The sequence below is a fragment of the Protopterus annectens genome, chromosome 3.part1, assembly GCF_019279795.1.
Source record: "Protopterus annectens isolate FY-2018-M chromosome 3.part1, PAN1.0, whole genome shotgun sequence".
Lineage (NCBI taxonomy): Eukaryota > Metazoa > Chordata > Ceratodontiformes > Protopteridae > Protopterus > Protopterus annectens.
In genome coordinates, this window is record NC_056732.1 from 1,190,318,955 (window position 1) to 1,190,346,451 (window position 27,497).

The 27,497-nt window shown below is 40.8% G+C and overlaps 1 protein-coding gene across 9 annotated transcripts in view; it reads right to left on the reverse strand.

Moving 5' to 3' along the window:
- Positions 1-27,497, reverse strand: part of ADGRB1 (adhesion G protein-coupled receptor B1) — a 4,264,735-nt gene that overhangs the window by 1,679,012 nt on the left and 2,558,226 nt on the right. For all 9 annotated transcript variants that reach the window (XM_044067288.1, XM_044067286.1, XM_044067290.1 and 6 more), the window contains one exon: positions 27,334-27,409. In XM_044067288.1, coding sequence (XP_043923223.1) covers positions 27,334-27,409 — 76 coding nt within the window. The remainder of the gene's footprint in view (positions 1-27,333; positions 27,410-27,497) is intronic.

A 27,497-nucleotide genomic window follows, 5' to 3' on the forward strand; every position in this document is an offset into this window, starting at 1 on the left:
CTACTTTTACAGTGTGGGTTCTATCAGTAAGCCATTTAGCAACCCATTGGGTGACATAGGGATTAATGCCCAACTTAGTAAGTTTATCTATGATTCCAGAGTGGGGGGTGGTGTCAAAGGCCTTGGCAAGGTCTAGATAGGCTGTGTGGACCACCTTACCCTTGTCCATGGCTCTGGAGACTGATTCAAAGAAGTCAATCAGGTTCAGGAGACAAGATCGGCCCTTCACAAACCCAAACTGGGTGGGGTCCAGTGTTTGAAGGTTGCCAATGTCTTTGGTTATAAGTTCCATGATAATACGCTCCATGGCCTTGCAGATAAGGCTTGTCAGACTGATGGGATGGTAGTTTCCGGAATCCGAGGTGGATCCCCCCTTGTGGATTGGGATAACTGTAGCTCTGCGCCACTCAGTGGGCACGAAACCTGAGGTGAGGCTATGATTAAACATGACACTTAGGTGAGGTGCCAGTTCATATTGTAGTTCATGTAGTACACAGCCCGTTAGGCAGAGATCACCTCTGAGTAGGCGATATGCAATGGATTAAAGCTGGAGTTTTTTGAGACAGTCTGCGTAGGGCATCTGTTTGAGGCCGGTAATCTTCTTTGTGAGGTATTTCTGCAGCCTTTTCAGTTGTTGTAGATGTCTTGTGAGGTACATACCAAAAGGAGCACTGCATTCTATAATGAGTCTGAGTGATGAGTAGAGGGGAATAATGACCTCTTTATTCCTGGATGAGAAACCTTTTGTGATGAGGTGTGCCACATAGAAGGATTTCCTGACTACTGTGACGATGTGATTATCAAAGGAGAGACTACTGTCCACCTGTGTCCCAAGGTCTCTTATCACACTTTCGGTGTTAAGTAGACTACTGCCTATGTGGTAGTTCATGGGTACAGAGTTTTTACCAAATGGGATGACAATGCACTTTTTGGCATTGAGCTTGAGGCCATGGCTTTGACACCAGGCATCTGTCTCAGTGAGGCCCTTTTGTAGGATGCCCACATTGTTAGGAGTTTTAATTATGACTCCTAGTTTGCAGTCATCTGCGAACTTCACTAGCCAAAGACATTCTGTGTAAGCCTGTACTTCAGAGAAGTAGATACCAAACAGGAGAGGACCCAGGACTGAACCCATGTGGTACTCCACTTGTCACTGGTTTGAAGTTGGATTTGGAGTTTGCTACTTTCACAGTGTGGGTCCTGTCAGTGAGCCAGTTGGCAACCCATCTTTTGACATAGGGATTTATACCTAGTTTAGTGAGTTTATCTATAATTCCAGACTGTGAGATGGTGTTGAAAGCCTTGGCAAGATATATATAGGCTGTGTGAACCAGCTTACCCTCATCTACGGTCTGGTGACTGCTTCAATGAAGTCTATCAGATTTAAGAGACATGATCTGCCTTTTACAAACCTGAACTGGGTGGGGTCCAGAGTTTGGAGATTACCAATGTCATTGTTTATAAGTGCCTTGATGATACATTCCATAGCCTTACAAACCAGGCTCATCAGACTAATGGGGTCAGTAGTTCCAAGGGTCCGTAGTGGCTTCCCCTTTATGGAGTGGGATGACCGTCGTTGTATCATGAAATGAGATGTGGGAATGCTGGGGCATGGTGGGGGATCTGTAGCAAGCTGCAATATGGATTGCGGTCTTGCCCAGAGTTAGTTGCACTTGGATAACCTCGGATTCATTATGCTGAGCAACTAGCCTGGAGGTGTGGATATCCTTAATGAATAAGGACACGCCTCCGCCTTTAGTGTTTCAGTCCAGGTTAAGTGGACGAAAGGTGTGGTAGGAATTATAGCCTGGTAATGCATGGGTGCTCTCTGGAGCCTTGAGCCAGGTCTCTGTCACTGCACAGATGTTAATGTTCTCCATTTTAAAGAGTGCCTTGAGTGAGTGCATTTTGAGGTTTAGACTTCTAGCATTGAGTAGCATTACCCTCAGATTTTGCTTGCTTGTATCTGTTACGGTGATGAATTTGTCATTTGAACCTTGCCTAAAAAATGCACTATAGGGGTAGCAAGAGCCTTAGCCACTATCCGGAATCCCAAGGGCGACAGGTGCAGGCCATCTCTGGCAAAGGATCGTGGTCTGTCGATCATGTCATTCCAGGTAGACAGATACTGGATCCCCTTAGAATGACACCAGAAACTTAGCCAAATGTTGAACTCAATCATTTTGTCCTTGTACTGTGGTATCGTTCTGGGTGATGGCAGAATGCTTCTCAGGGCTAGGGTTATACCTTTGAAGGCTTTGTATAGCCGAGGCGCTAGAGAAGAGTATCTACAGAGAATAAACTGCTTTGGTGAACTGGCTGTTATCTTACTAGGGTTATACCTGCCTGGGCTACAAGATCAGAAAGCTCCTCCATATCTCTTTTCATGTGGTCCAGGGAGGTACATCTCAGGTCATTCATACCAACATGGACAATGACAGAGTCATATTTGTACTTGTTGTGGAGTGACCTGAGTGTGTGCATTATTTGGTGGATCCTGGCACCTGACAGGCAGCTGACAGTAACTTTCTCCTTGTTTAGCCTGATGAGTGGAACATCAGTGTGCCTGACTATAGAGTCACCTATAGAGTGTTGGGTACGTTGTTATGCCTTATCGGCTGGGGTTGAGTGGCACACTGAGTTTGTGGGCTATGTGTCTTTTGGGTTGTGTTGGGGGGTGGTGCTTGCTTGCGTTTCTGCTTTGGAGGTCCCTGTTGCTTGGGCAGATTTTTATTGTGCAGCTACTGCAAATGTAGGTGTGTGTTTTGTGTTTCTATGTGTGTGTTTTGGTGATGTAGGTTTTGAGGGACTATGTGAAGAGTGTGGTGAGGTGCAACTATTTACCTTCGCCTCTTGACTGTCTAGTCCAGTCTTGGGTGAAGAGAGCTTTGCTTCCAGCTTGGCTATGTAAGAGCATCTCTCACAGGTTGTAGTTTTGGGTGGTAGAAGGAGAGGATTGTCTGTGTACATGAGGCAATTGCTGCATTGTCCCAAGATGTCTAGATTCATCAGGTAGACAGGAGAAAACACCGGGAGCTGATCCTTAGACATGCCTGGATAGGTGCTTATTTATTAAGTACTGAAAACTGTTTTCCTCTAGACAAGTGAGTAAAGTTGAGTGCTGTAGTAATTTGTAGCTTATTTAGTGCTTGCAATGAGTTCTGAACAAGTGCTGAGCTCAAAGAAACATATTTAATTGCTAAAACTACAACTGGCAAGTTCTAAGGGAAAATTTGAAGTTCAGACTTTATAGAACTGGAATACTTTAACCTTAGCTAAGCAGCAATGCATAAAGTCTTTTTTTTTTTTTTTAGATGAGCTACCTAGTGCTTACCACTCCCACTGATAAGCTGATAAGCTAGAAGACTTCCTTCCAACACAGAAAGGCTTGGGGTCTCAGAAACTTACAAACAGTCCTGGATACAGCAAACAAATATGTACCTGGACTAGACTACTTACAGGAAAGGCAGGAAACAAGCTTAGAATTTTTTTTTTGGTAAAATGGAAAGGGAGAAAGGAGGAGCAGAAGATAATTCAAGGTTAGGAAACTAAATGGGTTGGCCTTCTCAACTGTTCCCCCTGTATTAGGTATAATGATGTAATAAAACTAGAATGGGAGGACTGTCCCAGATCAGATTTACAGTAGGGGTGGGCAGCTGCAAAACCAGCAAGTGTAAGAACAGCATACAAATAGGGAAAGAGGGTGTGAAACAAAAATCAGAACAAAGAAACCCAAGCAGATGCTTAACAATTGTAGAAATGTCCTAGTTAATACCTCACACACAGTGAAACTGCTAGAAAAGTATTCAGCAGGCAATAAAAGTGCTATAAATACCATGTAAAAATAAGCAAAAAAAAGTATACTTAATGTTATATATCAGAGATCAGTTTGCTCTGTGCCCTTCCTCTGATTAGCTCAGTGTGAAATGGCAGAACCACTCACAAGTTAACTTCTTAAGTAACAAAGTTGAAACCTGAAACAACTTTAAAAAATCTCAAAAGAACCAATGAGGTGCTTACTCCAAGCCATAGACCAGATAACCCCAATCAGCCAATGACCATAAACACGTCACTGTCACTGAAATGCTATACTGGCTTTGGTCAAACTAAGATGGCCTGGAACATGTGGTCAGACACACAGCCTATACCAACAAACAACTAGGCCCAAAACACAAGCCTGAATATGGACAATGCTACAGCTACCCACACTACTTGGGTAGAAAAAACTGAAGAAATGTTTAAACAGATAAAGGAGCAAAGAGACTCTAGACAATGCTTTTAACTGCAAACAATTAAGTTATATGATACACTCCTTGGCAAGAAATCAGAACAAACAAACCCAAACAGATGCTTAAGAATTGCAGAAAATGTCTAATTAATACCTCACACACAGTAAAACTAGCTAGAAATGTATGCAGCAGACAATAACAGTGATATAAATAACACGTGAAAATAAGCAAAAAACAGGATACTTAAGCAGAGATTGTGATATATGACATCAGGAGGACACAGAATCTTTATTTTGGTATTAGAATAACTACTGATGATTTCTGCAGGATGTAGAAAGTACGGGAGGAGAGATGCTGATTATATATTTTCCAAGATAAAGCTAGAAAGTTATCAAAGGAACTTGGAAACTTACGAATGCGCCTCTGTCAGATCATGAAGAGCCAAAGTAGTTTTTGCAGCAGCCTGTTATCTTTTTGCACTGCTAGTATATGTTTTGTGAAGATACAGATGAAATTCTTTAGGTAGGGCTCTGGGTATGTACAGCTATTTGGGTGCTGTGGAAATGGGGGTGGTGGCTGGAATATTAAAATGTAGGGCAGTAAGTTTGTGATGATGAAATATTCAGAGACCATTTTATTCAGTTTGATTCAGATTCCTATATCACCACTATACCATTCTCCTTGGACCCAGTATGCCTCACAGCTATCTTTAAGTAAGCTCATCCACCTATAATTGTCACAATGTTCTCTTCCCAAAAATTTTTTTTTACAGACCACAGCCCCATCAAATTATACATATTTCCCTTTCACCCTAGTTTCATAGGTTCATAGGTTCATACTAGGCTATCTGCCCTAGGGCATTTATAAGCCTAGCCAGAGTGTGTTTGGCTTTCACCACCCATTTTAAATGAATTTTGCTATGCCCTTTTTCGAGATTAGTATACTGTGCCTCTGTCTAACAGTGACACAGAAGTGATACCCAGGGTATACCTACTATCTCCCATCCACTCATCAAGATTCCTCTTGAAGAGAGTCATTGAGGGACTCTGCCTAACCTGGACTGGGATTTTATTCCAGAGAGAAGGGAGCCTCTGGGTTATGAATCTGTCCATCCAGCATGTCCTATTTATTTCAGTGCTGAGGTTCAAGTCTCTCGAGCGCGTAGCTCGATGGGATTTGGATTTTCTGAGGTGCAGCATGTCCATTAATTCCGGGTTGGACATGGCTTTATACATCAGGCACAGATCGCCTCTGAGCAGGCGGTATGCCACTGAGTAGAGCTGGCGTTTCTTTAACCGGGCAACATATGGCATCTGTTTGAGCCCTTTGATCCTCTTGGTGAGGTACTTTTGGGGTCTTTCCAGTTGCTGCAGGTGTCTGGTAAGGTACATCCCAAAAGGGGCATTGTACTCAATTATGGGCCTGATGAGGGATGAGTAAAGAAGCACGATGACCTCCCCTGATCTAGATGTGAATCCCTTCATGATTAAGTGGGTATATAAAATGTTTTTCTAACCACTTTGGCCACGTGGTTGTCAAATGAGAGATTGCTATCAACTTGGGACCCCAGGTCCCTAATTACTTCTTCCGTACTTAATGGATTACCACCTATGTGGTAATTTGTGGGCACTTTGTTTTTGCCAAAGGGGATGACTATACACTTTTTGGCATTTAGCTTGAGGCCATGGCTCTGGCACCAGTTGTCTGTTTCTATGAGGCCCTTTTGTGGGATGCTTGTGTCAGCTGGAGAGTCGATTATGGTGCCCAGTTTGCAGTCATCTGCGAACTTGGACAGCCACAGTCCTTCAGTGTTAGCCTGTAACTCCGAGAAATATAAACCAAACAAGAGAGGTCCCAGGACTGAGCCTTGTGGGGTGCCACTTGTAACTGGTTTGGAGTCTGACATGGCTCCAGCAATTCTAACCATGTGGGTTCTGTCCTTGAGCCAGTTTGCAACTCATCTAGTGACATAGGGGTCTATAATTAAGCTAGTGAGCTTATCTATAATGTCCGAGTGGGGTATTGTATCGAAGGCTTTTGCAAGGTCCAGGTAAGCTGTGTGGACCACCTTCCCCTCGTCAATGGCCTTGGTGACTGTTTCAAAGAAATCAACCAGGTTTAAGAGGCAGGATCTGCCCTTAACAAAGCCAAATTGGGTAGGATCCAGTGTCTGTAGGTCCCCAATATCTTTATTTATGAGGTCCATGATGATCCTTTCCATAGCTTTGCAGACCAAGCTAGTCAGGCTTATGGGGCAATAGTTTCCAGGATCCGTTGAGGCACCACCTTTGTGGAGAGGGACCACTGTTGCTGTACGCCACTCTTTGGGTACATATCCTGTAGTAAGGCTGAGACTGAACAGTAGTTTTATGTTTGGGTTTAGTTCTTCTTGGAGTTCATGTAGGACGCAGCCCGGGACACCGTCTGGTCCCATTGATGCTATGTTTTTTGCTTTGGAGAGGCGGCTCTTACCTGAGCATCTGAGATGTCAGGGGGGCAGCACTCTGCTGGGAAAGATATTTGCCCTTTTGGTGGGAAAGGGGGGGGGGAGAAGTTTGCGCTGAATCTGTCAGCTAGGATGTTGGCAATGTCTGTGGGTTCGGTGTATTTTTTGTCATTTTGGACTAATTCTGAGCATATCTGGGAATTCCCACCCAGGTTCCTAACATAACTAAAGAAAGCCTTGTGCTTATCCTTAGTGTCCTGTGCAGTTTTTCTCTCGAAGCTGGCCTTAGATGATTTTATGAGTGCCCGTAGTTTTTTCTAATACTGATCAGAGATGCCTTCCCTTTTTGGGATTTTGCTCTATCATGTAGTAGCTTCCTCCTCCTTCTATTGTATAGTTTGTTTATGACAAAAAGCCTGCTTGGAAACCCAAATAAAGGACTGAAACCTGGTAAAACTCCTATATTCAAAGCGAGTATAAGGCGACATCCAATAACTCAAAAGGGCTGACCATCCACAAAAGCATAAACGCCACAAAAATTGAATACGTTTTCGACCCTAATACACCAAGGTCTTCTTCAGAAAAAAGAAGAAGACTTTGGTGTATTAGGGTTGAAAACGTATTCAATTTTTGTGGCGTTTATGCTTTTGTGGATGGTCAGTCCTTTTGAGTTATTGGATGTCGCCTTGTACTCGCTTTGAATAAAGGAGTTTTACCAGGTTTCAGTCCTTTATTTGGGTTTCCAAGCAGGCTTTTTGTCTTTGGCTTTGGTATTTTAAGCTTGCTCTACCATCGCTGTTTGGTTTTAGTTTGTTTATGGCTGAGGTCCACCAGACAGGATGCCTAACTTTGGAGGATTGGGTCTTGGTTTTATTTGGGATTGCATGATCCATGCATTCCTGAAGGTGTTCATAGAATGCATTTATAAAGGATTCTGCGTTCTGGGCCGTATTTTCCACAGGTCCGGGGGCTTTGAAGGATTCCACCTCGGTTTTGAGGAGTGTAAAATTTGCTTTAGAGAAGTTTTTCACTGTGGTTTTCTGGGCAGGGGCTGAGGTTGGGATGTGAATATCTAGTGAGATTAGTTTATGGTCTGATCTTACCAGTGAGGAATACACTTCTGGTCTGGAGCATAGAATCCCCATGTTGGTGATGATCAGGTCCAGTATGTTTTCCCCTCTTGTGGGAGTGGCAACAAGTTGTTCCATAGCATTTGAGTTTATAAATTCTAGGAACCTTCGGGCTAGGGTGTTGGAGCTAGAGTAATGTCCCAGTCTATGTTAGGGTAGTTGAAGTCGCCCAATATAATGGTGTTTGGAGAGACCTTCATATTTTCCAGTGTTCTCAGGAAGGCCAAGTGGGGTTCCTGGGTTTGGGAGGGTGGTCTGTAGCAGGTTATAAACTGGAAGGCAGTTTTACCCACTGTTAGTTGCACATGGATAGTCTCTGATGCTTTGTGCTGTGCCACCAACCTGGAGGTGTGGGTATCTTTGACGAATATTGATACTCCCCCTCCTTTTGTGGTTCGGTCCAAGTTTTGGGGCGAAAACATGGTATGAGGTATAACCTGGTAGTGCTGGGGTGCTCTCGGGAGCCTTGAACCATGTTTCTGTTACTGCACAGATATCGATGTTCTCCATGCTAAGGAGAGTTTTGAGTGTGTGCATGTTGAGGTTTAGACTTCTGGCGTTGAGTAGCATTACTCTTAGTTTCTTATCCCTTGTGATACCTATGGAGGTGGGTTTGTCTTTTGAGCCTTGCCTAAAAAAGGCACTATGGGGGTGGCAAGAGCCTTTGCCAATATCCGAAAGCCCAGGGGTGACAGGTGCAAGCCGTCCCTAGCAAAGTATCGTGGCTTGTCGAGCATGTCATCGCAGGCAGACAGGCATTGGATCCCCTTTGAATGACACCTATACTTAAGCCAATTGTTGAAATTGATCATTTTGTCTTCATATTGTGGCATCATTCTTGGTGAGGGTAAGATGTTACTCAAGGTCAGGGTCATGCTCCTCTATGTCTCTTTTCATGTAGTCCAGGGAGGTACATCTCAGGTCATTCACACCAGCATGGACAATGACTGAGTCATATTTGTACTTGCCTTGGAGTGACCTGAGTGCTTGTGTTATGTGGCGGATCCTAGCACCCGACAGGCAGCTCACGGTGACCTTCTCCTTGTTCAGCCTGGTGAGCGGGACGTCAGTGTGCCTGACGATAGAGTCACCTATTACAAGTGTACAGGTGTGTTGTTTAGCCTTAAGGGCTGTGACTGTTCGGCACACTGGCTTTGTGAGCTATGTGTTGCACATGTTTTGTTTTGGGGTAGCAGTTGCTTGGGTGTCTGCTTTGGAGGTCTCTGCTGCTTAGGCAGATTTTTACTTACAGCCTCCAAGTATGTTTTTGTGTGTTTATGTGTTTGGTTTGCTGTCGTGGTAGGTCTATGTGAGACTGGAATTGTAGTGAGTGTGGTTTCCTTCTCCTCCTGACTGGTTACACCAGTACTGAGTTGAGAGAGCTTAGCCTCCAGTTTGGCTATATGGTTGCATCTCTCAGATGGGTTGGAATTTGTTGTGAGGAGGAGAGGGTTGTCTGTGTACATGAGGCAGTTGTAACATTGCCTCAAGATTCCCAGATTCACCAGCTGGACTGAAGAGGAGATTGACAACTGACCTTTGGACATGCTAGAATAGCATTGGGAATTCCTTTATAATTGAAAAAAAGGGCCAATGGGGAACAAAGTACTCAAGGGGAGTTTGTGAGGGTGTAGTGCTTTTAATTTTTTAGTGCTGACTTATATACTTGCTTTAGGGAGCAAGTGCCAGGCTTTAGAGTGGGAATAGGGTGTTTATTATGAGAACTAGATCAGTTCTAAGGGAAAAACTGAAGAGCAGAATTTGTGGAGCCGAGAATGGTTTAAACCCAATTAAGCAGCACTGACCGATGCTGCGCTATGCGCAAAATCGCGCAAAGCCGCGCTAAAGCGGGTTTTATACAGGGGGACTTGAAAGAGCTAGAAATTGGCCCAAAACTGCCAATTGACTACCAGATTCTTGTGCTGGGAACACTCCTCCAGGGATAGATAGGCTGCTCCAAGCTCCCCAGTGCCACTGGTGAATAAAGAAGCCTCCCTTTATCCAAGAAAGGAAATGGGCAACACAGGAACTTTCTAAAAGTCCAGAATACAGCAAAGCCTGTATTTGGACTACTCTAGGTCAGGAAAGACGGGAAACAAGGAAATTTTTTTTTCTTTTTGCAACAAACAGCAGGAAAATGCAATAAATATGTAACACAGGCTAGCGCACTTGAATGTGTAGCCTCAACAGGTAAATGCAACAAACAGGACAAACTTGAAAAGTGCAGGTGCAAAAACAACTTTAAACAGTTTAAAACAGTTCAAGAAGCAGAAATACTTGCAGTTTAGCTAGATCGGACAGTCGCCCAGGTAGTAGCAGGAAAACAAACACTTTTATCAGGTTAGCAGTCACTCTTTTAGCCTCTCTGCTGCTAGCACCACTCTGCAGGACCACAAGGAGCTTGGCTGAGTAGCAACAAGCGCAAAAAACGTACCAAAGCGGGTTTTATACAGGGGGACTTGAAAGAGCTAGAAATTGGCCCAAAATGGCCAATAGACTACCAGATTCTTGTGCTGGGAACACTCCTCCAGGGATAGATAGGCTGCTCTAAGCTCCCCACTGCCACTGGTGAACAAAGAAACCTCCCTTTATCCAAGAAAGGAAATGGGCAACATAGGAACTTTCCAAAAGTCCAGAATACAGCAAAGCCTGTATTTGGACTACTCTAGGTCAGGAAAGATGGGAAACAAGGATATTTTTTTTCTTTTTTGCAACAAACAGCAGAAAAATGCAATAAATATGTAACACAGGCTAGCACACTTGAGTGTGTAGCCTCAACAGGTAAATGCAACAAACAGGACAAACTTTAAGTTACGAGCGCAAAAGCACGCTAAAGCTGGCTTTAAAGCAGGGGGTTAGAAAGAGATAGGAAATGGCCCAAAACAGCCAATAAGCTACAGGTCACTGGGCCGGAACCACTCCTCAAGGGACAGATAAGCTGCTCAGATCTCCCCACTCTCACTGGTGAACAAAGAAGCTTCCTCCTATCCAAATAAGGATATGGGCAACACAGGAACTATGACACAGCCCAGAGGTCAGCAATACCTGAAGACTGAACTATTCTAGTTCAGTAAAGGAGGGAAACAAGGATTTATTTATTTTTTTTTTACAAAGTAGCAGAAATTAGGTACAGAAACACAGTAAATGCTTTAATTTGGCTAGTGCACTTGAGTGTGTAGCCTACCAGTTAAACTAAGCAAAAACAAACTTTAAAAGTGCAAAAAAACTCAGAAATACAGGCAGGAATGCAATAAAACAACTTTGCAGAGCTTATTTAGTTAAAGAAACAGAGAAGTCTATATATATACAGAAAAGCAGCTAAAACACACAAACACTTCAGATGCACTGCAACCTAGAGCACTTGAGTTGTAGCAATATTAAGGCAATTACAGTTATAATAAATGCTCTGAAATATACTCTATATTTGAGAAGCACAGTCAGAACACAAGGAGGTTCAGGCAAAAAAAAAAAAGTTTTTTTTTTTTTTGAAAGGGAAAAAGGAGAAACAGAAGGCCTTATCAAATGTTCTCTCTGTACTAGGTAGAATGAGCTAATGACACTAGACTGGGAGGAGTGTCACAGATCAGATTTACAGTAGGGGCGGGCAACTGCAAAGCCACCAAGTATAAGAGCAAGATACCAACTGGGCGGGAGGGTGCGGACAATAGCCTACAGCCAGTAGCACTAGAGAAAGCCACAAACAGATAAAGATTTGTAAAGATACAGAATGCTTTTAACTGCAGACAAATCAGTTACTTGTGCAATAAAATACACTCGAAGACTAAAAAGCAGACAATAAAAGTGCTATATATTAATTGTTAAAAACAATAATCTGTATAAATAATCGAAAAAAAAAATAGGATACTTATATATCTCAGCTAACAGCTGCGGTCAACAACTCTTAACCACTCTGCTCAGTGTGTATAGACAGAAACCCTATCAAAGTTAGGGCTTAAATACCAGAAGAACAACTTTTTTTTTACAAGAACACAAAAGAACCAGCCCCCACTCAGCAGACTATTAACACAATATAGCCAAGTTAAAGAGAGGCTTCAGCTAGAAACAATAGCCTACAGCCAGTAGCACTAGAGAAAGCCACAAACAGATAAAGATTTGTAAAGATACAGAATGCTTTTAACTGCAGACAAATCAGTTACTTGTGCAGATTAGTTAATAGCAATAAAATACACACGAAGACTAAAAAGCAGACAATAAAAGTGCTATATATTAATTGTTAAAAACAATAATCTGTATGAATAATCGAAAAAAAACAGGATACTTATATATCTCAGCTAACAGCTGTAGTCAACAACTATTATCCACTCTGCTCAGTGTGTATAGACAGAAACCCTATCAAAGTTAGAGCTTAAATACCAGAAGAACAACTTTTTTTTTACAAGAACACAAAAGAACCAGCCCTCACTCAGCAGACTATTAACACAATATAGCCAATTTAAAGAGAGGCTTCAGCTAGAAACAATAGCCTACAGCCAGTAGCACTAGAGAAAGCCACAAACAGATAAAGATTTGTAAAGATACAGAATGCTTTTAACTGCAGATAAATCAGTTACTTGTGCACATTAGTTAATAGCAATAAAATACACTCGAAGACTAAAAAGCAGACAATAAAAGTGCTATATATTAATTGTTAAAAACAATAATCTGTATAAATAATAAAAAAAAACCAGGATACTTATATATCTCAGCTAACAGCTGCGGTCAACAACTCTTATCCACTCTGCTCAATCTCTTCAAGTTCATCTTTATTTCCTTCCTCACTGATTCTTTCTGTATGTAGTCCACTTTGCCTATGTGCACCAAATTTGTAGGTTCTCTTCACCTGCTATAACTGAGCTACCACAGCTAAGCTACTGTTTTTTGGGATAAATTATTCATAACCTTGAGTTCTAAACAGCCTCTACAATATAACGAAACAAAATTAGAGTGTATGATACAAAGAAAGCAACATTCTTCAGAAGGCTGAATTTAGTATTTTGAAGAAAGCTCATACTATTAATCCATAACAACAGTACATTTTTTCAGATGTCTTGCTAATAACTATCTAGATCATAATATATGACAAAGACAGTAACACTAATACATATGTCAAGAACCTTTCAATGAACGCATTTGCACCTATAGCATGACCTGTGCAAGTGTGGAACAGTGCCTACAGTGCTTCTGTAAAATAACAAGTGTTTCTACCATGCCTACAGTCATCTGAAGTGTTGTGTTCTTTTTGATTGCATTTCCCAGTTATTCCAAGTGTTTCTGCTGTAGAAAACTGACCAGCATATTCCTTAGTTGATAAACTGTAAAAAAATGCATGTAAATGATAGTGTTACCATGAATAATTTAAAAGAAAAAAAAAACGTTTCTGTATCTAGAAGAGCCACTTTCACTGTAGCTACTAGGAAAGCCATCATGGACCATTTAAACAACCACAATGAAAGGACTGCATTGGTCACATAAGACACGTCACTACTAAACAGTTTTTCATTTAAAAATAGTATTTCTTGCTTAACCTATCATAGACCTGAATGCTTGCATGTAATCTATTATAAAAAAGAAAAAAAGTTTGAGATTGATAAATGCCCGACATCAGCAAGTCGTTGTACTTCCTTCCCTGAACCCTGAACAGTAATCACTGTAATTATACATAAGCCCCATGATCCCTGACTAATTCATTTTCCCATTAAGTTTTGAGCTGAAGTAACAAGAGATAAATGTTTTGTTTTTGAATGTTTATGCTACATAGACAGATGCGTTTTTATTTTTATTTTTTTTATTTATTTATTTATTTTTTGCAGTTTGCTATCAACAGGAAGTTACTTTGCTTAGATATATGATCAGCAGCTATGCATCTGAAGTTATCCTCAGCCAGTTACATTGGTATACATTGGTAAAAAGAAGTTATGTACTCACCATAACATTCGATGTTTGTAGTCCATCTCGCCCTTCATTCTTACACTTGGGTTTGGAGCCGAACCTCGGCTCCGACTCGGCAATTCTCTAGCTCAAACTCTTCTGGTTGGCTTGTGGCAATGAGGTATCCCATAATGCACCGCTAACGTATCGCAGATCTTGTTAGCTGCAAGTAGTAAATATGCAGAGACAAAGAACAAACCATGAAGAAAAGTCTCAACATAGAGATAAGGCAATAGTCACAATACCCCAGGTCCTCAAGGACAGGGCAGGAGGGAATGTTCGTGAGAATGAAGGGCAAGATGGCCTACAAACATTGAACATTATGGTGAGTACATAACTTCTTTATGTTCTGTAGTCCTATCTCACCTTCATTCCTACACTTGGGACAGCTTCCCTAGCCTTTATCTTGGTTTGCTCACTGGAAAATGCTCCTGAGTTTTATGGAACCAAAGGAAGACCTGTTCCTGGAAGCCACGTCCAATTTGTAGTGAGTTATGAATGTATGAGGTGAAGCCCATATTGCTGCTGCACAAATGTTATCTATTGGAATCTTTGCTTGAAAGGCTACTGTAGTCGAAACAGATCTGGTAGAGTGAGCTTTCACCTTGAAGGGAATATCTTTGCCACTGAATGTATAAATAAATAAAATGCAGCTTGAAATCCAGTGAGACAAGGTGAGTTTGGAGACTGGTAGGCCTTTCCTTGCATCCAAAAAGGAAATAAACAATTGGTCTGACCTTCTGAAATTCTTAGTTCTATCAACATAAAATCACAATTGTCTATGAACGTCAAGCTGGTGAAATTTGTACACTGCTTTTTCAGAAAATAGGGGAGAACACAGGTAATTCAACTGATTGATTAATATTGGCCTGAGAAGAGACCTTAGGAAAAGATGAAGGGTTGGTCCATAAGGAAACCCTATCTCTGTAAAACACCAAATAAGGGGGCTTAATAGAGAGGGCTTGCAGTTCTGAACCCCCCCCCCTTGCAGATGTAATGGCCACTAAAAAAATGGTTTTCCATGATAGGAACTTGAGGTCACAGGTTGCTGAAGGTTCAAAAGGACTCAAAGTACGTTTTTGAAGTACAAAATTCAAATCCCATGGCGCCACAGGATCCATGACTGGCGGTCGTAATATTGTGGCTCCTTTAAGGAAAGCTCTAGACAATCTATGCGCCATAAGGTTAGGATCATTAGCCAAATGAAAGGTAGAAATAGCTGCCAATTGAACTTTAATAGTGGCAGCTGTTGAGCCTTGATGGAACAACTGAGTAAGGAACTCCAAAATGGCAGAGACTGGAGATGTATAGGGATTGAGGCTTCTCTCATGGGCCCAAAAGGAAAACCTTTTCCACTTACTGATGTAAGACTTTCTAGTTGAAGGTTTGTGAGAAGAAGTCAGAATATGTACATCTTGGGAAAAGTCATGAAGCCTGACTAGAGATGGAATTAGAGCAGCCAAGCTGTCAAACTGAGGGTGTGGAGGGAGGGATGGAACACCCCTGACATGTGTGTCAGTAAATCTGTCACTGGGTCCAGAGTCCAAGGTTCATCCATTAGATGAGGTCTGAGGAAGGGTAACCAAATCTGACAAGGCCAGTAAGGAGCAATGGGGATCATTTTGCTTCCCAAGGATCTTGATTTCTGAATTATCTTCAATATCAGGGAAAATGGTGGGAATGCATAGAGAAGTCCCGAGGGCCAATCGTGAATGAGTGCATTTCCGGGTGCGTCCCCCTTCGGGGGGATCAGGGTGAAGTAGCTGCTGCATTTAGCATTCAGAGGGGTGGCAAAAAGATTGCAGCAAGGCTGACCCCATCTGCAAAAAATCTGTTCCGCAATGTGTGGATTCAGAGACCACTCGTGAGGCATCAGAATATCCCTGCTGAGCCTGTCGGCTGTCACGCTGGTTTTCCCAAGAATGTGCATTGCCATCAGAAAATGTTGGGAAGACATTGCCCTCTCCCACACTCTAAGGGCCTCTCTGCAAAGCAGATAAGATCTGGTCCCTCCTTGTTTGTTTATGTACCATACCACTGACATATTGTCCAAGTGGATCGCAATCGTCCCTAGAGGGAGAAAGCTGTGAAGTGCTTGCAACATCAGAAGCACTGCTCTCATCTCCAATATGTTGATATGCAAATGAGCCTTGTGTTCCTGCCATGTGCCTTGGACTGTTCTCCCTAGATAATGCCCCCCCCCCCCACCCTGAGAGACATCCGTGGTCACTGTGGCAACAGGGGGAGACTAAACAAAAGGTCTGCCTGTGGTCAGATGACTTGACTGGGTCCACCAGTGAAGATCCTGTTTGCACAATTCTGTTATCAGAATGGGGTGAGAAAGAGGTAGATGCTGCAGTGACAATTGGGCAAAAAGTAACCACTGCAGAACCCTTGTGTGTAGTCTGGCTAATGGAACTAATGTTATTGTAGAGGCCATCGTCCCTAATAGTTGTAGCACTATCTTTGCTTTTGCCTTCCGCTGAGGAAGCAAATTCAAAATTTGTTGCCTGAGATTCTGAATTCTCTCTATGGGGAGGTAAGCTCTCATTTTGAAGGTATTTATTTCGGTGCCAATAAAATTCACATGCTGAGAGGGCGATAATGCAGATTTTTGCCAGTTTATTGTAATGCCTAGCTGCAGGCAAGTGGAGATGGTGGCATCCCTGGCCTGTAATAGTAGATGCCTGGTGGTGGCAGTCAGGAGCCAGTCATCCAGGTATGGAAACACTTGGAATCCAAGGCGTCTCAAGTGAGCCATTACCACTGCCATGCATTTGGTGAACACCCTGGGGGCTGTGGTGAGACCAAAGGGCAGGGCACGAAACTGATAATGACTGGCCCCCAGCCAGAAGCGTAAGTGACTCCTTGATGCTCTGTCCATTTTGATGTGGTAGTATGCATCTTGGAGATCTATGGAGCACATCCAAATGTCTTTCCCTAACAACAGGAGTATCGACTCTAAAGTGACCATTCGGAACTTGGACTTCTGCACAGATTCGTTCAATTTGCTGAGATTCAAGATGGGTCTCAAGTCCCCTGTTCTTTTTGGCACCAAAAAGAATCTGGAGTAAGTCCCTAATCCTACTTGGTCTGTGGGGATGGGTTGGATGACTCTCTTTACGAGCAACTTTTGGATTTCTAGAGTTGCTGAATCCCTGTGATTGGGTGGAACATCTGGGATTCATCTGATCTGAGGAGGGGGAAAGGAGCAGGGAATACGGTGTCCTCTGGTAATTATCCTTAGTACCCACTTGTCTTGAGTGATATCGCGCCAGGCTTCTGGGTATATGGATATACGTAACCCGACTGGCTCCAGAGACGCGCAGTCGGGCCTTCTTTGAGGAGCGCTGGTAGGGACGACCACGAAAGGAATCATGGTCTCTCTGCTTCTGCGGGCCTCCCATGCCTCTAGGGAAGCGTGTACCATTATTTCCTCCTCCTCTGCCTCTGGAGAAGGAATCACTCGGTGCATCCTGAAAAAACCTCTGCAACTTCTTGAGCCACATGTTACTGTCCTTCTGCCCTTTGGGATAGGGTCTAGAAGGAATGGAAAAATGGACTCCCATGGCAGACAGGGTTTTCCCTTCCTGTTTGCACCTGGTGAGTGTGTCCTTTACCTTGGGTCCAAACAACGATGACCCATCAAAGGGGGCATTGGTAAATGTAGACTTAAAGGCCTCTGCAAAGTTACACAAGCACATCCAGGAGTGTCTTCTAAGAGAAACTCCTGAACCCGCTGCCCTACTCGCTCTATCCGCTGCATAAGATATCAGCCGCATGGAGAAGTTTACAATAGAATTTAAGGTAGACATCTGTGCGCTAAACTTATCAGACACTGCTTCAGATATGTTACCTGGTAGAGTCTTTCCCAGTTCTTTTAGGAGATCTCTCTGGAGCCTAGTGAAGTGAGACAGGTAGTTCAGCGTTCTGAGTGTAAAAGCCATTGAAGAAATGATACGCTTCCCATACCTATCTATCATTTGAGACTCCTTGTTTGGTGGATGGACAGTGGAGGAAGTTTCAGCAAGTTCCTTTTTTTTGGCTGCTGCTACCACCATGGCATCGACTGGCACACCTATAGTAAAAAAATCTTTGTCCTGAAGTGCTGACAAAAATTTTTTAGGTCTTCTAGGAACGGGTTCCACAGTATCGGGAGATTCCCACACCTTTCGACTCACTAGATCCAGCAGTTCATCAAACCCAAGAGGTGGAAGGTTGAGACCCAAAAGCCTTCATGTACCCTGACTCCTCATCAGAATGGGAGGTGGTGGGTCAGCTGCCTCTCTGTTTCAGGATCTCAAGGATATCTGCGAAGGAGATATCACCAGAGGACGACTTGGAGGACCCTTATGACTTCTCGAGGTCAGTGTCTGATGTAATGGACTCATCGGGGGAGTCAACATGTTTCCTCTTACAAGTTTTCTTCCGAGGAGGCTCATCAGCAGGATATTCTGGGGAGACCGCGGAAGACTGGGGACCACTCATGGAGGTTTCCTGAGGCTGCGAGTCTCTGCTGTGTTGGATGAGAGAGGGGGCTGAGACTAAAGTCCATGCTTTAGGGAGAAGAGTACCCCTGGTTGGAACTGAAGACGTAGACAGAACACTCCTCATCACCTCGAAAGCCGACCCTCCCAGCTCTGAGAACGTCCACCACTCTGAAGGTGCAGAGGCAGTCCTCAGTGCTGGGATGGGAGACCACCTTTTAGTGGATTTGGCTTTGTCCTTTTTGGAAAATGGTAACTTAGAACTGGAGGACGAAGAAGCCAACACATCCTCAAAAGAATACTTTAACATGCCTTTCAAAATGTGTTTGTTCTTTCTCTCTTGAAGAACACGGGGACTAAAGGCATGACAAAATGAGCAAGACTCTTGAAGGTGAATAGCACCTAAGCAGTAGACACAAATATTATGCCCATGTGTTAGAGACGTTTTCTGGGCACACTTAGTACATTTTTTAAAGCCAGAAGGCTTGTGGTCCTTAGCATCCTTAGTACACTAATAAACACCAATGCCAGAAAACCAAGTAAAGACCAAACAAGGACTACCTCTAAATAAATGGTTAGTCCTGTGGAAACAATAAAGACAGACAGACAGAGGACTAGGTCCTCTAACTTAAATAGGCCTAGCCCTAAGAGAAGAAGGAAATAATGGACAGAGGACTAAGTCCTCTAACTTAAACAAGGCTAGCCCTAGAAGAAGACACAAGCAACAGAACTGAGGACTAGGTCCTCTAACTTAAACGGGCCTAGCCCTTGGTGAAAGGAGAAAGAAACAACAATTAATAATCTAGCCTCTGCCACCAAACATGGCACACTCATACAATACGCAGATGACTCAACCATCATCTGCTCAGCCCAGTCCCTACCCAAACTGCAAAAAGTCGCACAGGAAGCCTTTTCCTCTGTTGAAACTTGGTTATCCGATGCCCAGTTAATACTCAACCCAAACAAAACTAAACTACTCATCTTCCAACCCACGAAACATACTCAAAACAACTCTCACTTTAACATCACAGCAAAATACAACACCACTATATACCCAACTGAACACACCAAATTGCTAGGAGTGGAAATAGGCAATAAACTAAAATTTGACATTCACATATCCTTGACCATAAAAAAAGTCCACAAAAAACTAGGAGCACTATACAGAAATAAGCAACTTCTCACCAAAGCAGCAAAGATTTCAAAAGCAAATTCCCACCTTATCTCCACCCTACTTTATGCCTTTCCAATATATACCAACCTAAGGCAATACGATCTAAACAAGCTAGAGACCTGCTACAACAAATTCGCCAAATTCGCCACAGGGGCATCCTACCATAGTCACCACTGTCTCTCACTTGCTGAACTGGGCTGGCTTGAACTCACTCACCTCCATCAATGGTATCAACTCTCACTCGCCCACAAACTAGTAAATCATCCACTAAATGTCCCATCCCTCCAGAATGTACTCCAACCCTATCACACCACCAGACCACTAAGATCCAGCAACAAAAATCACTTGCAGATCACTAAAGCCAATAACTCTGCTGATGAAGCGCTATTCTCTTACACCATAGCCAAATTATGGAACTCCCTCCCACCCACAATTACCTCCATACCATCATGCACCCACTTCAAAACTTTACTAAAAGCGCACCTAAAAACATGCCGGCTATGCCCTTGCAACTCCCACTCTAATATCACCCTCCCCATCCAACCACTACCTTTCTTTCCACTCCACTAACTGCTTTGATTATAGCAAGCTCAGATGCTCATAAGCCAGTACTTATTATACAGCAGGAACTTCTTCTTGTAACATTTGTTAATGTCTGTTATGTACTTCACAGATAAAGATTCTAGTTGTCTACTGATGTACTATGTTCTTCATCTGTAAATATGTTGTAAGTAATTGCTATGTAAATTGTTAATCGCTATATAATCCGATGTAACTGCTGTCTGTTTATTTTAACTGTGGAGCTTTTCTCCCCGGGCCTCCGCTGAAAATGGACCTATGTCCAGTCGGACACTCCTGGCCAACAAATATAAATAAATAAATAAATAAATAAATAAAATTAAGCAATCCGAACAGCAAAGGAGAGACAAGAGCAATGCAAGGATACACACAAAAGGCCAACGGAAGGACGGCCAATCAACAACAGCAAAAACAGAGCAAACAGAGCAAACAATGCCACAAAATGTTCAAAACAGGCAGAGGTTATTAACGATCACTAAATCAGTAAATACAGATATTTAGGAAGCAATAAATTGAGAAACGAGTAGAAAAATGTTCACTTAGCCACGACCAAGAAAAAACACATCTGAGCTCAACGAGCGGCAAACGAGATCTGGGATATGTCAGCAATGCATTATGGGATACCTCCTTGCTACGAGCCAACCAGAATATTTTTAGCTAGAGAACTGCCGAGTCAGAGCCGAGGTTCGGCTCCGAACCCAATTGTAAGAATGAAGGCGAGATAGGACTACAGAGCATGCAATGTTAGGAGCTAACATGTAATGTAAAAAGCTCTTTCCTGTTTTCCTGTTATTGTACATACACTTCTCTATATAGTGACAAGAGAGTGCACACATTTGTTTTACTGCCACAATAAAAAATATTTTTGCTCATTTAAATCTATTTCTTGTAAATCTTGCGCTATTTTTCTGGCAGATCTATACGGATTACAGTCAATAAATTATGACATATATGTAAGTTTCAGATTTTAACCTTCAGAAAAAGCATACAAATGCAAAGCCTATTAGTCTGCCTACTTTCTATAATTTTAGAATGGACATTGTGAGAAGCACTATGAATGTTTACAATACTTTGACAGAGGCTATGCCTTATGATTTATGTTCAAGAGGTTGAAATGCCAAATTATCGTTCTTAGATAAATGGCAGTCAGAAGCTGTGATTTTCAGTTTATATTTAGCTTGTAATAGAATATTTTGTAATTTCATCTAGACTGCATTTAAAAGCAATATCAAGATTCTAAAAATCATTGTGTAAGTAAAACAACGTGACTACTTTACTGTCACTGTACTGCCAGTCCTCTATATAGTAAAAGGAAATTGCTGATAAAGTAAGTGTTAGCATCCTGACCTTATACTGTACTACACATATTTCCTTTAAAAACTTTTGATGTCTTCTTGATCAAAATACTTTCCTGTATGTTAATCAATAAATAAAGTTAGTGCTTTTTAATAATTAAATTAAGGCATTTTGGTGTAGAAGACACCAAAAGTGTTTACATAAAAGAGCTTTTTTTTGTTTTGTTTTTCTAAGTAACATTTTAGACACTGGAAGTTGAAGAGTTTTGTCTTTTTTGATTTCCTTTAAACAGATCTGTACAGCAAATGTAAAGTAGCTAGAACTAGTATTATGATATACTATGCATGTTTAAGTTACAGAGATTCTTCATATCCCAACTTCTTTTCAACAGGCTTTTACAAGCACATATTACAAAATGTATCAAAGCATAAACAGAGTCATCTTCTCCAATGAGTATTGTTTTATGTTTCAAGAACAGATGGTAGTTTATTACTGAAGAAATTGCTGCATTTATTTAGTGAGATCACTGATCACAGATGACAGAATTTTGTAAAACAATATTCTTCCCCTCCATTTGAACACTGTAAAACCTGAGCTACTTCAAAGGTAGCAGTCAAGATTATTCAGACAACTAATACTTTGTTGTAAATATCTTATATAGCTATATTCCATATAATCTGTGACCACCTCAGAGTTGCATTTTTTATACGTATGTCAAGAAAGACTTTTTTTGGAATCTAGGACTGTGGACCCCCACTCCCACCCCACCTGTAGTTAAGATGCTCTTTTATTTTCTTTCCTTCTTTGCCTAATTCCTGAAATGAAAATCTTGACTGGCCTGCATTCCATTCTGAAGGGCTGTTGATTGTAATGCGTGATTCGATAATGGGATTCTAAATTCAAAAGTAAATATAATGGTCTAATTTTTGTTATGTCCGATAAAAAAACCTACTATTGCCACCTACAACAGAAACATCAAAATAAATCACAAAAATTCTGGGCCGGTGTAAATAAACTTCTCTACCCAGGACAATCCTCCACCCCCCCCCCCCATCCCCTCAAATTCTAACACTATATCTCCTGCAGAGGTCGCCAGTTCCTTTAATAACTTCTTTATTGAAACCATCCAACAACTAGCTAAAAATTATCCCCCAGTGGACCTAATCCAACTGCCACTACATCCGGTACCCAAAACATCTTTAAACTTCAACCAGTCTCAACCTCATTTATTCAAAAACTAATTAGTAAACTAAAACCAACAACCGTAGCTGCAGATCTTCTCCATGCAGAGTACTTACAAAAAGCAGCTGAGGTAGCCTTCCCAATATCCATTCTGATAAACAGAACTATATCAGAAGCTACATTTCCCACTATCTGGAAGATTTCCCACGTTATTCTGCTCCATAATGGAGGCAGTTCCACTGACCTCTCAAATTACAGACCCCTAGCTATCCTGTCTCCACTAGCCAGAATCATAGAAAATGTATCCATAGACAACTCGTGACCTATCTTCTAGCAATCAATCTCCTGACAAACTCTAAACATGGCTTTAGACCTAACCATAGTACCCCCACTGCCCTACTCTCCTTTACAAATGTCATAAACCAAAACCGAAACAGTGATAAACTTTCCTCAGCCATCTTCCTAGACCTTTCCAAGGCTTTCGACATGGTAAACCACCAACTGCATTTGCAAATCATAGAATCTAATTCCTTACATACCCAGACCATACAATGGTTTAAATCATATCTGAATGGTAGACAGCAGGCAGTCCTCTGGAAAAATAATTTATCTACCCTTCTACCCATTGCACTCAGAATTTCTCAAGTATCCATCTTAGGACCCCTCCTATTCTCATTATTCATTAATGACTTGCACAAGATAATACCACATGCTACCTGCATTCAGTATGCCGATGACTTGAGCCTAATATGTTCTGCCACATCCCCTGAAGAGTTATTGGCCTTATCCCAAAATACTTTTAATGCAGTTAAAATTGGCTCCTCTAGCGCCGTCTTATACTAAATCCCACAAAAACTAAACTGCTGCTGTTCTTTCCATCTCACAGGTCCTCCACTCTAACCTTCTCTATTAAATCAAGGGATGGCACTATTATCTCGCCGGATCCCTTTACTAAGCTCCTAGGTGTAATAGTTGACAATAACCTGAGGTCTGACTTACATATCAACCATACAGTTAAAACAGTTAATAAAAAACTGGACGCTCTATATTGGATCAAACCCTTCTTAACCCCCCTAGCCAGAACTACTCTTGCTTGCAAACATCTACAAGTACATGGTCTGCTGTAATCATATTGCCAGATTTGCCACTGCCTCTGCCCATAGAACTCACCATTGTCTTAACCTGAAACTACTAGGATGGCTTGAACTACCTAATCTACTCCTGGTCAACCAACTAGTTATTGCCCACAAGATCTTCTACCAGCCAGAACACACACCTGATCTTAAAAGACTCATCACCCCATACCAGAACCTCAAAACTCTCAGATCCTCCAACAAAATGTTAGCTCTCATTCTTAAAGCTAACAACTCAGCTGGGGAAGCTCTGTTTACCAACTTTGTTGGTAAAACATGGAATTCTCTTCCTGCAGACCTAACCTCAGAACCCTCGTTAGCCCTATTCAAATCTTATTCAATACTTCAAAAAACACTGGCTATCCCCTTGCTCCACCCCTGACTAATTTTTACCCCCTTCTACTGTGTACCCTTAGAGGTCCCCTGGCCTTTATCATTAGTGTCTAGCCAAATAAATCTGAACCAATTGTCTGAATAAGTAATGACTAGTTCCTCTCCATGTATGTAAAATCGCAAAGATCCAGTTATTGATATATAAATGTATAGGAATTGTTTAGTGCTGGAAATGGAACTAGGAAGGGAATTATATATATATTTGAAAAGTTTTTCATCTTGATTTGTTTTGAGATTGATAATGTGTAATATATAAATTTGTCTCAGTCTTTGCATTGTAACATGTATTATCTTGTTCTTTTCTGTCTTGTGTTCATCTGTATGGAGCTTTTCTTCCCAGACCTCCGCTGAAAATGGACATATATCCAGTCGGACTATCCCAGTCAACAAATGTAAAATAAAATAAACCAATAAATCAATTTCAGTGACTATAATTGTCTCATTTCAGTTATTCTGTTAATTGCCCCATCTCAGGTGTTAATGAAGTCTGGTTGTGCTAACTGGTCTGATATTCCTACTGACCTTAATTGATGGTAGTATATGTGTGGAGGGGACAGATGCTTTCAAGTGTCCTGATTATACAGAATGTCCCTGATTTTTTTTTTTGCTCATATTTAGATCTATTTCTTGTAAATCTTGTGCAATTTCTCTGACAGATCTATGCAGATTTCAGTTAATAAATTATGGCATATATGTAAGTTTCAGATTTTAACCTTCAGAAAAAGCATACAAATGCAAATCCTATTAGTCTGTCTACTTTCTAAACACATAAAGGTGATATATTTTCCTGATGTGTGTACGCTTTGGGTTGTGTTCAATAATTATTTAGATCAATGATATATGGAGTGTTTCCTTGCTGAAAAAAAATGTCAGATAAAATTGCTAACTACAATCATTTGCAAGTATTTGAATTCAACAAGTAATATGAAACTTATGCATATTTACATATTTAATGTAAATATTCAGACAGTGTTCACATAGCTTGATGAGATAGACAGACTACAGTACTGGCAAGAAAGTGTGATCTCTTCTTATAACAAAGTTATGAATATGTGCCACATTAATATTTCTGTTAAAAATTTAAACCAGATAATATATATGGTACATCGTGGTATCAACTGAACATGTATATAATATTACAAAAATTGTCATTCATACCTGCTATCTGTATGTTAGCAAACTGCATATATTTATACTTTATAGTAATAAAATATACATATATGCACATATACAATTTGTATAAATATCTCAAACTCTACGTGGACACATTATGCAACAGTATGTCTATACTAATCACCACAGTGTTCCAGAATAGGTTCTTAGGCAAAATGGGTACTCAGGACAGTGCAAATGTGAGTTTTTTCCGAAATATTATGAATGGATGCCATATGTTCATAATCATAATAACTTGAACATGATTATGTTTTTTGTACACTGTGGTATCAAATGAAGGTGCACACAATGCTGGAAAAACCTTTACACTAATAGCTGGTGCCTAATTCTCACTGTTTTACAGATATTTACTTGTATATGTCCATTAAATATGCAAATATATAAATATCATAATATCCCAAAAATGCAGTAATATCTACAAAACTGCTTTGCAGCAAAATGAAGACAAAATCTGCTCAAGCAAAAGTCACACTAATAGTTGGGGGTCTATCTCCTATGCCTACAGAGATATTAATACTTGTTTACATGCTTGTGGTAATTAATTTTACATATCACCAAATTATTTGTTGAATATAAAGTTATCATTAGGTCTGGCTGACATATTAATATGACTATTATGAACAGGAGTGTGTTCTTAATAACTTTAATTGCATTTTTTTAGTATTTAGGCTATATACATTTGTTTACAGGTAGGTTGGAAAACTGCATTCTCAGAGTTTTAGCTCAGGCGAAGGCTGTCCAGTCAGAAACTCAACAGATGTCAGGAGGTATGAAATTCCATTCAGGCTAGGTGTGACCAAGTTAAAGACATGGGCATCTTGAGGTATATTCCATTATGAAGAGGAAGAAGAAAAGATTTGTCTAAAGCCCCTCTAACAAATTAATCATCACTTAATAATTCATTACAAATGCTGAACTTCCCTTTAATTAAAAAAAAAAAATCAGCATTTACATCCTTGTTAAAGCTGAGTGCACTACAGCTCAAAATAATTATTCAGAGTGTTTGAGACAATGCTAGATATTGTTTCTGCTGCACCACAGTATTTCTCTTATTAAAACTGGGAGGAGGCTGTGGGTGGTGTCACATAACTTTAAGGGCTAGCAGAAAACATGCATATTACACAGAAAGTAAGCAGAATGGCAATAATTATTAATGAAGCACATACAGCCTAAACAGGACAAAAACTTTAAAAAGACTTAAAAAACAGTTGTCACAACTGCTACTAACCATTTTATCTCTTATTGTCACTCATTCTCATTTCATCAGATCTGTTTACTTATTTATGCATGCTTTATTATTTTGTTTCTTAATCAGGTCAGTGGACTGGTGCTAGACCCCTTTCGCCACAACCCAGGCCTTACGGCAATCAAAACAAGGTACTTCATATTAAAGTCACAGAATGAACAATGACAACAGAAATTGTTACTATCGATTAGGAAAAATAACAGTATCTGCAAGAAACAATGAATACAATATGTACAGCATTTAAAGTAGTTTAGAATATTTTTGGATGTAACAACATAACGTAATATAACCATGGAATGATAACTGCATCAGAAATTAAGGAGAACTGCAAATATATATATATTGTTTTACAGCATCTATACAAGTACATTTGTGCTGCTGAACTAAGTGAAACTTTAGCTGAGAGACAGTGGAATATCACTAAACACTTAACCATCAGGAAAAGGTACCTGACTAAATTTATAGGAGTTTAGGCACTTGCAGTTCACTAGGTAAAACCTCTTTTGAACCATTAGCTGTTAACTCTGGGAAAGTGTCACTTATTAACTTTAAGAGATGATTAATATAAAAAAGTTACTAATGAAACTACATATAATATATGGAAATATGTCTGCACAAGTAATATTACTAGAACAGAAAATAATTTCTGAAAACAGTGCATATAAGCAGTATTATTATAACAGGGCATCACTTCTGAAAACAGTTTGAAGTCTATTCATGTAAAATGTTATCTGCTGTGTATTAGACTGATCCAAAAGAATTTGAAAATGAAGTACTTGCTAAAAGAGTATAAATTTGGAGCTAACTGATGCAAACCTTTAAATGTGTACAACTGTAGATAGGTAATGTTACAAAGTAAGTCTGAAATTCAATATGGATAGAACAGTGTACTTGGATAAACATGTCTTTAGATTATATAGTTTGTTATGGCTCTTACCTCTGAAGAGACAAAATGCTCCCAATGTTCCTGTAGAGAACAGTTCCAATGACAAATACTGATGTTTCATCTGTATCTGATAAGAAGAAGTGTAAAACGGAGCAGTAAATAATATGCAACACTGATAAACAATCATATGGCACTTTTCAGTAAATTCCATCCAG